This window comes from Palaemon carinicauda, chromosome 9 (genome assembly GCF_036898095.1).
Source record: "Palaemon carinicauda isolate YSFRI2023 chromosome 9, ASM3689809v2, whole genome shotgun sequence".
Classification (NCBI taxonomy): domain Eukaryota; kingdom Metazoa; phylum Arthropoda; class Malacostraca; order Decapoda; family Palaemonidae; genus Palaemon; species Palaemon carinicauda.
The window spans coordinates 120,786,389-120,798,509 of NC_090733.1; the positions used below are offsets into that span (position 1 = coordinate 120,786,389).

Here is a 12,121-nt window from a genome sequence, read left to right on the forward strand (position 1 = left end):
TTATATATTGAGTGGCAATAATTGGTTCATAAATAAGCTGTTTAATTTTAAAGTAATTTTTGGGAATGAGGAAAGAAATAGGTGAATTTCCATTTGGTAGATTCCCCAGTTACAGTGTCTAGTTGGTAACCCAAGTGTGTCGACATATAGACCTCATGATTTTTTTTTTCAATTACCCATATGATATGTGCTATACTAAATATAAAAGGTAGTTATAAAGTATTTGTTCTTATGTGTAAACAAATTTTTCATCCTTTAAAATTTGGAGCTGGAATGGCTATTGAAATAACTAACGAGGTAGTTAACGATGTGTAAATCAGGGGCGAGTAGCCCCGCTTAAGTGCCTGTCAAAGACTTCCCTTTTGTCTTTGGCCGCAACGTGTATGGACTTACTGTTGTATCCTTTCCTTTTGGGTGTTTTGTGTTGCAAAAACATATAGAATTGGCTTTACTTTGTATAATTTGAAATTTCAGATACATCAAGTAAAACAAACAGATAACATAATACTTGCATACACTAAATGAAGAATACTATTTGTTGTTTATTTGTGGGCATATCCTCAATAACGTTGGCTTGAAATCAGCTGAGTGTATTTACATTTTCTCAGATGGGCTTGCATAGAAAAAAGTTGATTTCATTGATATAGAAGTATTCTTCTAACTGACCATTTGTTATGAAGATAGTAAATAAAGTAAAAATGGCAAATAAACATAACATCTAGGAACTAATGTACAATATGTATATACTTTTTATTACGGTGACCTTTACAATGCTACCCAGACAGGGCTCTGGTTAACTGGATTTGGTCCGTTACATCTAGAATTTGTTATAAACTACATGTTATTGCAAGGTTCAACTGTAATTTTTATTTTTCCTAGATATACAAAACCAATTCTTTTAAAGTTAGAATTCCCACCTCAACCACTCCTGTATGTTCTGAGCCGAAGGGCAAAACCACTTGTTTAACTACCTCGTTAACGATTCCAATGGCTGTTCCATTTGTGTGCTGAAAACATTCCCTATTTTAAAGCATCCAACTTTGTAAAAATAGGAAAAATACAAATTACTTTTAAAATTGGTTGTTTCTTGCACTACATGCTAAATTTAAAGATTGATTGTATAGAAATGAAGTCTGAAGTATTAATTGTTTTGCTGGTATTTTAATTTTTTTTTTTAGTGCAGCACATTACTGTACATGAATGCAAACCTGAGTCTTTCTATACTTCACTATTACTCTGCAACCATGCTTCAAATACCCTCTTTTTCTCTTCCACTTTTATCTTCATTTCTTCATTCCACTATTCACTACCCTTCCTCATGCTGCCTCCAACAATCCTCTTGCCACACACATCACTTGCAATCGCTAAAGAATTTTCTTTTACTAACTTCCACTCCTCTAAATTACCAGTTTGTCTCACTTTCACTACCATATGCTACTTCCAACCTTTCTTGATATTTACTTTTTACCTCTGGTTTTATTAAGTCTTCAACCTTCACTACCTCCCTTTTACATCCCCCACTCAATTCCCCCTCTCTTGCTACAACTAATTTTGCTTCAACCAAAAAATAATCAGACATACCGTTAGCCATACCTCTAAACACGTGCACATCCTTCAATTTTCCAATCAACCTTCTAGTTATCAGCACATTATCCATTAATGCCTTTCTAATACTCTTCCATTTCCCACTCTTACCCATGTATACTTATCTTTCCTTTTGAAAAAAACTACAACTTATTACCACCTCTTGCTCAACATGCATCTACCAGTCTCTCACCACTCATTTTCACCTGGTACACCATACTTCCAATGACACCTTCAACCTCCAACACCCACTCTAGCATTTAAGTCACCCATTACAACTACATAATTCCTTCTACAAAGTCCTTCTACACACCTAGTTAATTCGTTCCAGAATGCATTCCGCTCTTCACTTGTGATGATAAGGACAACATAATCTGATTTTAGTGCTTTGGTGTAGGAAGACGGTTTTGCATTTTTCTGATCCTGGGAATATGCTAAGGATGTATCACCTGGTGACTGTGTCTTCATAGACCCCCCTATCCCCCCTTAGAAAGTGTGTATCACCTAGTTACTGTTTCTTCATAGACCTTTCCCCCTGTGAATATGTCATCTGCTTGTCGACCCAGCAGAAGGTGCAATTCAAGTTCTTCCTTCTCATCTGCCTCATCTTCATGAGTTTTTGTTGTTACTTCATCCAAAGAACACAATGTTTAAGATTTCAGATCAGTATAGCCCTATATGCTGCCAATTGCTCAATGCCACTCTCTTACTATTGCTCATCAGAAACTGAAGCAGCTATCTCTTCTCCAGTCTCTGAAGGCATGAAATGTAGGAGCACCGTAGCTTTGTGAGAATCAGACCTCTTCCGCTACTTTTTTTTGGTTCGGTCAAAAACACACTAGAAGGATTTTCCTGATTTCTTGAGCCTTTTAACGCAACTCCAAGTAGATTACTCTGAAAAAAAGAAGCCCCCTTTTGAAGATTGATCATTCCAAGTCTTAAAGTTGATCTGACCTGGCCTCATGCACCTTTGAGAAGGGGGTGTACTGTCACACCCTTCAACACAACATGGGTATTGAGTACGCACATCATCATTGGTCAGAATGAAGGCTTGTTGGGAGGTAGAAAAAAGTCAAGATTCCATCTCCTCTATAGGTTTGAGGGTTCTAACTAACTGGGATTTTAATCCAGCCAGCTTGGATCGAGAAACTTCTTCCCTCCTTAGGATGAGAGTTTGTAGTATTTTAGGAACAGATCCAAAAATCTAAGTATTTTGTATTTTTCCAAGTATACAAACCTGAGTCTTAAAGTTACACATCTCGCCTCAACCACCTGCAAATCCTAGATGAAGGTCATTATCGAACTCTATTTATAAATCATAAGAACTTAGTCAAAGCTACACTGAAATCATATTCATATAACTTTAGTTTTTTATTTGTAAAAAGAAATACAAATTAATTACAGCATACTTTTTATATTTTGGTACTTGGAGGGTGTTTATGGGTAGTAATTGTAAGGGGATTTTTTTTAGAAGAAGAGTGATTAAGATTTCACATGAAGTGTATCTTTCCATTGATTACGCCTTTGGCCTGGAAACAAATTTCTAAGCTTCAACAAGCAAAAAGAATTCAGAAATAGTCATCTTAGAAAGATTTAAATTATGCACTCTAAGTGCTTATGCTTGTTTTTGTATGATCACTATAATCATGGGGTGCATTAAGACCTTATGCTGTGTGTAGCCTAGTCATGTTTTTATTTTTTATAGATAAGTTGTTAGCATAAGACAGCTTTATTGCTCATACCCCTGTAGGTTCTGACTGGTTGGTAGGAGTCCATCCTTGATATTGCGTATACTGCATGTTATACTGTATAAGGTATACAGTTACTTGAAGATGATGAACATTCTGCATTGAAAACTGTAGTTATAGATAATCTTTTGATATCACTGGAGAGTTGAATTTTGGTATTTTTAGTGTAAAATTCCTTGAAAAGGAAAAGGCAGTTTCAAACTAAGTCTCCAGTATGTTCAGCTGCTTTGGTAGTTAAAATTTATTGTTTTCAAAATGAAAGTACAGTACTATAATCCCTTCTTCAGCTGTGAAGGAAAAATCACTTTGGGAAAATATAAGATATTTTTTCGTCTTCAAAAGGCAGATAAACTGCTGTTAGAAACTAATTTGAAAAGTCATTCCATTTACTTTCTAAATATTAAAAAGTAACTCTAAAATATCAAAATGAAAGACACAGTAAAAGTTAATTATGTATTCAAGGATAACTCATGATTAGTCATTATTTTAAGTACTTTCTTGAGTCAGGGGATTATGTTAAGTGCTTCATCTTTTGTTCAATGACCATGTTAGAGGAGAAAATACTTTAAACCATTGGTAAATTGAATAAGGTCAGGGATGAGAATACAATGTAAATTTTTATTTTTATTTTTATCCTTTAATCCTTTCTAGGCTCTACACCACGTCGAAGTAGGGGCTCCCTTGGAAAATCTCAGCGATCAATCTCAGACATGTTTGCTTCAAAACGCAAATGTGAGGAACAAAACGTGAAGGAAGAAGTTGAAACTGATTCTCATAATGACAAGAGACAGAAAAAGAATGATGTCAGTGCAGAGGAGAAAAAGAATGATGATGTCAGTGCTGAGGATGATAGCAAATCTGAAAATTTAAAAAAACCAGCTAATGAAAGGTAATGACTGATCATTATTTGAGAGAATGAATATAGTATTGATTTTTTTGTAGGCTCTTGTATCCTATCAGTGTTTGCGCTGATACTTTTCTCCGTGTGTCCATATTTGTTCATATGTGTGTACAAACATTTGTCATTTCCTGCTTTTGAACCTTGTTACAAGGTACAGTGGTAAAATTGTGGCAAGTATCTGGTTGCCATGTAAAAAAAATAGTAAAAAGTTTTTAGGTTTTGGATAAATGTCAGTATTAAACCAAGCTTTGACAGAGAAGCACTATAAACATCAGATGAATATAGAAATTGTACATTTAATTTTTAGAATTCTGTTTTTTATATTAGTTTTTAACACTGGCAAGCTTTTGAGTAGAACTCATGTGAACCTCATGTCCGTATAGAAATGATAAATTTGAGTAAAATTTACATTTCTGTGATGCTGGTATAATGAAAAAGAATATTTTAGGCTGAAATGCAAAATTAGTGTAATTGAAGAGTGTTTGCAATATCTGTTGTCTTGGATTTTCTTGCTATTGTCATTTAATGTTGTTAAAGGGAGTGTTTTGCCAGAGAACTTCAGGACAAGCTTTGACGAGAAATGTGGTGTTTGTAGTCACTTAAATTGAAAGTTGGTAATATAAGTATGGTTTAAAAAAGAAAATTCAATATAGATCAGGTTTTTTCTCCCATTCTAGTGTGAAGCTACAGGGTCGATGTGAAACCTGCCGCCAGCATCTAAATAGCACTGACCTTATGTTGTATCCCGGTCATCCGGATGGTGCAGTAGACGAATTTGTTGCCCTGACTGATCCAAAATTGTCACTCTTCACTGGTGACGAAGAATTTGTCCATGAAATGGATGAGAGACCACAACAGAAAATAACTGGATTCAAGTAAGTTTATTCTAAAATACTTCATTATGATATTTTATTTTATCTTTATCTTACTGGTGTTATATAAGTCTATGCTTTTATGCATTTTCATTTAAAGTTCATTCACATTTATATGATTTTAAGGATTTTAAGGTAATAGCTGTCTATGAAAAGACATTTTCAGAAAACATTATTAAACATTGATATTAGTACAATTCCCTTATTCCTAGTTTGGTTTTTATTCTTCATTCAATTTAATATTTTTTAATTTTGACCTTTAATTCCTATTATTGATGCAATACTTAAGTTTTTTAACAAAGTTAATTTTATTATATTTTTTTACTATTATACATTATTGTACAGTAGGGTCCCGAATTATGCGAGAATTTGGTCGATTAATGACCTCGTGTAAATGGAAAATCGCGAATTTCGAAACACACAACTAACAGAAATAATTCCATTGCGGTCATGGCAACCAGCAATTTGCCTATTCAAATGTGTTTACTACCCATTTCCAATACTTTCTTTGTACTATACTGTACTTCTTTATAATATCAAATTGTTCTTGTAAATAAATAAAACATTTAATATACTTTAAAGTTCTAATAACTTGAAAAATGGTTAAAATTACAACCAGGATAGGTGTAAACACCATATATTTCCCGTTATAACACAACCCAAAATACAGACAAATTTTAATGTTTGTCATATCTATTGTATAATACAACTGGTGAATAGCAAAACCATCACTCTATAGAATAGCTTGTTGTATGATTGAAAATCCAGAATTATCAAAATAAAGGCAATTTTATATCATGCGTTTCCTAAACACGCTAAAAAGCACAATAGAAAACGACAACCAATGTTTTGTTTACGTTTATCTCTGATCACAACGAAGAAACAGACGCATTTATACATCTGTGTTTTTGAATTGACAGCAATTTTACCAAGTATAGATTATATGTTGAATTTGTTATTACCAATGTTCTAATTATTTTTTATTAGAACTTTCAAATAAATGAAATGAATGCCATTTATGAAATGTTTTTCTTTATGATGCCGCCTGAAACGGAAACCTTCCATTTGTTTACGCTCCATCTTCGATCATAATAAACAAACGAATGCATTAAACACACATGATCTAAGTCATAACTAATGATATTACAAACATTTAGTAAACATTATGTTATTACAAATATTTTACTTACCGTATCCATATAAATTCCTAAATTCGTAGCAAAGCTGGAAATTTTTTTTTCCTTATGCGTTTAATCCACAATAGCAAACTGCCGCTAATGACAGAGTGATAACTTACGATAATTCTAAACTGTTACGAAAGATAATTGTCCTTTCTATATCCAAAATACTTTTCCTAACTTCAGTTATAAGTCAACCTCAATTATGGATCCATATGCAAAAAAGGTAAAAGAAGAAAGTACTAGGCCTATTTTTAAAGTCACCGAACAATTAGGTTACCGCTATAACGTTCGATGTGAGAGAGAGAGAGAGAGAGAGAGAGAGAGAGGGGGGGATGGTTTTAAAGTACTAAACAATAAATATGATAGGTTATAACACATTGGTGTTTATGTAATATTAACTGTATAGATGGTTTGAATAAGTTAAGAAATGGTGTAAACAATTCTTTGTTATTGTATTCGCGCGGAAGCTAGACATCAGCTGATGTGATCACAGCCAAAAGTAAAACAAAAATAAGTTAGCAATACTCGATTTTTAAAACACACCCGAAATTTAACAACATAAGTACATACATGTTTTATTATAGCGCAATTGACATTTAAAGAGTAAAAATTTTCTGGAATAGAATGGTGTTTCCTAAAAAATAGTGGTTTGCGGACGAAATCGGTTACCGTATTTTAAGCTATGATTGAAATGGATGTATACACGGTATAATTTTTTCGTTTTGTATTTAATTGACACTTCAAGAAAACCGATTTTGGTTTCTTCATCTATTTGTAAGTATTGTATAACGAGAGAGAGAGAGAGAGAGAGAGAGAGAGAGAGAGAGAGAGAGAGAGAGAGAGAGAGAGAGAGAGAGAGAGAGAGAGAGAGAGGGGGGGGGGGTTTAAATGTAATAAACAAAAAAATTTGATAGGTTATAACACATTGGTGCTTATGTAATATCAACTGTATACTGTAGACGGTTTGAATAAGTCAAGAAATGGTATAAATGATACTTTGTTAGTGTATTCGTACACACTCAAGAGCGGCAGCTAGATGACAGCTGATCTAATCACAGCCAAAAGTAAAAAAAAAAAAGAAGTCAAAAATACTCGATTTTTAAACACACCCGAATTTAAAAACAAAAAGTACACGCTTTCTTAATGTGCAATTAACTATTTAAAGAGTGGCAATTTTCTAGAATAAAATGATATTTCCCAAAAAATAGTGGTTTGCTGATGAAATCGGATGCCGTATTTTTAGCTATGATTGAAATGGATGTAGACTCGGCCTAATTTTTTGTTTCGTATTTAATTGACACTAAGAAAACTAATTTTAGTTTTTTCATCTAAATGTAAGTATTGTATACACGGAGAGAGAGAGAGAGAGAGAGAGAGAGAGAGAGAGAGAGATATATATTTCTGCCATCAAATCTCTCTCTCTCTCTCTCTCTCTCTCTCTCTCTCTCTCTATAGATTTTATTTTACCGTCTACTCTACAAAACCAATGTTTGCAAATCAAATGTATACTGTTTAAAATATGACAAAATATTGACAACTCGTTACCGAAGTTTAGGCTATTCACTGCCGATAAACGAACCCAGTCAACTCGTGAAAACCTTGAACGCCCAGAGGGAAAAATAAGGCTTTTAAATATACTGTACTAAACAAAAATAATGCTTTAATATACCATCATTAACACTACCATTACAATTATGTTAAGGTTGGAGAAAGATAAAGATTGCCGAGAACGTAACCACATTTCTGTTTACATTTTGTCAGCTGGACTCGCACAGTTAACAGTTGATTTCATTGTTGATGTGGAATTTTATCCTTAAATAGGCTATTCATTATGAAATTATGTTAATGAAATGTAATGTTAATATTGTTTTGTAACATTTATTATAAATCACCGTATTTAGGGCTACCAATATACTTAAAAAGACAATAGATTTGATACATTTTGTAGTGGTTGACTCGCGAACTTTGAACAGCCTCGCAGATACAGAAAATTTATTTTTGAAAAATAGCGATCGCGGAAAAGGGGAATCGTGTAATTCGAACACGCTTAATTCGGGACCCTACTGTATTTCTATATCGGAGTCAGTATATTTGTTATGAAAGTTCACAATGCATCTAACTAGATCTTTCTCTGGTAATATACTATAAGGTGAGCCGAGATAAGAAATAGTGAATAATTACTTTGACTTTAAGGATTATTGCTATGTGACTAAATCGATTTTAATATTTTACTTTTAATAACCCAATTATTTTCTACCATTTTATCATAAGTTTATGTAAGATTAAATTAAGAATGACAATGTCTGTGTTAAAATAATTAACTGAACTATTAATGTAACAAAAAGTACTTGGATTCTTGCAATGTTTCTGTATGGTTAAATGAAAGGTATGTTATAACATGATACAATTGTACATGATATACATCTACAATTTATTACAATCTTTCTGATTAATATTACATTTATTCTTACACAAGCACAAACCCTCATCCTTTAATAGGAGAATGGTTTCAGCTAAGCTGGATACGGCTGTTAAAACTTTTTACGACATTGCGGGGAAGCCGTTCCCACCCTACAGGCCACTGAGTTGCGCTGTATCTTCAGTCCCCAGTGGGTACAGATGTACTCCAGCATCTTTATCTGGCTCTTTTAAATTTTCCTTAGTCTTTAAGATAATGGGCTTGGTGAGGGTTTTTGTGGAAGACGAAGGATTTGGAGTTTGCTTCTCTATTACTATAGTTGCTTCAATTGTGTGTACAAAATGCATATACATGCACTTCCTTCCTGTTGGACAGTTTTACTGTTTGCTGTCTCTTCCCTTGCTGTGTTGACAAAGAAGTCAAATTAACTCAGGATATTGTTTTTCTTAAACTATGTGTCTGTGGAAAAATTTTTTGCAGTCACTGAGTGAAGGGGAAGGGCAGTGCCCCTCTCATCAAGTGTCTTCCCATTCCGGGAACAGCAACATTTTTGAGACATCACCAAGGAGGCAAATTTCAAGTTCTTCCTTCTCCCCTGTTGACTTCTTCGCTGCGAAATCCAGGAGGCTGATTGATAGTAGTGGCATTGTGTCACTCCTTCCTGTGGAAGAGACCGTGCTGCACTAAAACATTGAGGGGCTTCTCTGTAATCTGTACTGCTGGTCGGGTTTGAAATCTCTTTCGCGCGCTCTCTTATTTACATAAGAAGAGTTGTCCCTTGGGAAGAAACATCAGTATGTACTGCTCGGACTTACCTCGTCCTGAATGCAGTCTCCATTCAAGCGAGGAAAACAGTGCTCATGGGGAGTCCAGGCCCACTGAAATTTGTGTGCACCAGTTTATGGCGGAAAGATCTTGAAACTTACAAGACATCAGGTATGTCCCTGATAGTACGTGTACTTCTTGCATGCAGGTGCGCTAAACACATTAATCTGTACTTTAATTTCTTCCAAATTTGAGCACTCGCTTTCCCATGCTCACTCACCTTATAGCATGGATTCATTAAACTTACAGCATTTACTTGCTTACTTGTGCCCTAACATGCATTCCTTGGACTTTGAGCATCCACTTGCTCTTTGGTGAACGCGTTCACATATTGCTGGCGCTCTTCTGTACACGCTCTCCTTTGGATACTTGCTCTACAGTTAGTGCACACTTATCTGGATAGGACTACTCACCTGTTCGCTCATGAACACTCAGGTGTTTGGGTGCGGTTACCAGAGGTCAAATCACTCCTGGGATTCGAGCATACCCAGGATCACATGCTTTTTCTAGATAATTGACAATTCTGAGCACCATTCACCTGGAATCCATGCTGCAACAGTCCACGTGCGTCGGGAATTCATGGGCATCCGATGGGATCCAGAATTCCAGGCACTTCTGGAATCCACTCTGGCATACTATCATCTCGCTCCTAGGATGCAGGCATCTGGTTTTTAATGTAGGAACAATCTGTCAGAGTTGTCCGTAATCATAATCTCCCCGCTCAGGTGAGGATGGTACCAAGAACAAAGGTACGTACCAAGGGGAGTGGTATGTACCAGGAACATATCTAACATACTGCTTGGATTGTTGGCAGTTACTCAAAAGATCAGAGAGCAAGCCTAGTTTCCTCACTGGACAAGAGACATATCATCAAGGTACAGTAATGGTTGCGACATAAGTCTAAAACGAGAAGGAAGATGTACTTGTCCTATTATCTCTTCTTACCCTTTGGAGTGAAGCAGTCACACAATTACTATTCAGATCGGACACTAGATTCAGATAAGTCACATGATTGAGCAACTTTTCTAACCAAATAAATTTTGTTTAGAAGTATCTCTCCCATCCTCCCAGACAAGGGGGAGAATGACCAAATGTATGCAAACCCATTTCTCATAATGACAGTACATTCTGACTTCATACCGTCCACACGTATATAGGTTTCATTGATTTTCCACCAGTCCCTCATCTTCATGCTTTGGTCATTAGGAGATTGACGGGAGTTGTCACTTTTGCTCCTGCATAGGATAAAATTTTTTTGACATTTCCTGGGAAAGTAAACCAGTCAGTTAGTAAGGACTTCTTCTCTCTTGAGGAGAAGGTTTGTATTCGTTTAGGAAGAAATCACAGTTTATTGCGGTCATTTGTATTTTTAATATCTACAAACCTGTCTTCAATTTACACATCCTGCTTCAACCACCCCACACGTCCTAAGCTGAAGGTCGAATTGGAGCTTAGTGGCTGGTTAGGTGGGCGAAACTTCTCGGCCATCCCGCAGTAATTTATGCCACCTTGTTAAAAGTTTTAAAAGCTGTATCCAGTTTTGCTGAAATCATACTCTTGCTAAAGGACTCGGGTTTGTATAGTAAGGAAAAATACAAATCACTTTAAATTTTTGTAATATAAAGTCATTACAGTACTAGATTTTATCTCAGACATTTCTGAAATACAAAACAAATATGATTACATTATTGGCTTTTTCTACAGGTTCATTAATTTATTTGTTTTGTATCCCCTCATTTTTTTCATAAATTAATAGAAAAGCTAAAGGTATCAGAAGTAGTATTAATTTTATCCTTAATATTTTTTGATAATTGTTTTCTATTCAGAAGATATATTACAAAACAAATATGATTACAGTATTGGCTTCGTCCACAGGTTATTTGTATATTTCTTTTGTATTCCTTCAGTTTTTTTTTATATAAATTGATATAAAAGATAAAGGTATTAGGAGTAATATTAATTTTATCCTTAATATTTTTAATATTTCAGCCTTTTATTCAGAAAATTTACCCATATTAGTATTAAACTTGCAGGGTAATTTATACAAAATACTAATTCAATGATGCTGGTAGTATTAACTAATATTGAACATTTTAAGGTATTGGTCTAGATTTTTAGCTAGACTTAGATATATTGATAAGATTCTCATCAGTACAGGTATATAGTATACATACTCTAAACACGTATATTTGTATATTTTACATTCTAGTGTCTACGACAAGGAAGGTCACTTGTGTCCATTTGATGGTGGCTTAATAGAGCGAAATGTTCTTTTATATTTTTCTGGATACCTGAAACCTATCTACGAAGAAAATTCTGATATAGAGGGAGGAGTAGCAGCTAAAGAACTGGGGCCTATAAATGAGTGGTGGATTTCTGGATTTGATGGAGGTAAGTTCAATAGGAAGCTGTGATTAAATGGCTTATTTATTAACTTATTACTGACTCACTAAAATTTAATTGCTATTTTTTAACAGTTTGAAAGGTTTTGACTGACAAAATAATGCCCTGATATAGTACAGTACTTAAGCAATACAATGGTGCAGACCAATACTTGATACCATGGGTTAAGTTTAACTTTAAATGTTATG

At 34.5% G+C, this 12,121-nt stretch overlaps 1 protein-coding gene across 1 annotated transcript in view; it reads left to right on the top strand.

Annotated features, from left to right (window-relative positions):
• LOC137647119 (DNA (cytosine-5)-methyltransferase PliMCI-like) overlaps nucleotides 1-12,121 on the top strand; it is a 108,001-nt gene that overhangs the window by 34,854 nt on the left and 61,026 nt on the right. Inside the window, exons 4-6 of the mRNA XM_068380361.1 lie at nucleotides 3,984-4,221; nucleotides 4,911-5,108; nucleotides 11,740-11,921. Of these exons, the coding sequence (XP_068236462.1) occupies nucleotides 3,984-4,221; nucleotides 4,911-5,108; nucleotides 11,740-11,921 (618 nt within the window). The remainder of the gene's footprint in view (nucleotides 1-3,983; nucleotides 4,222-4,910; nucleotides 5,109-11,739; nucleotides 11,922-12,121) is intronic.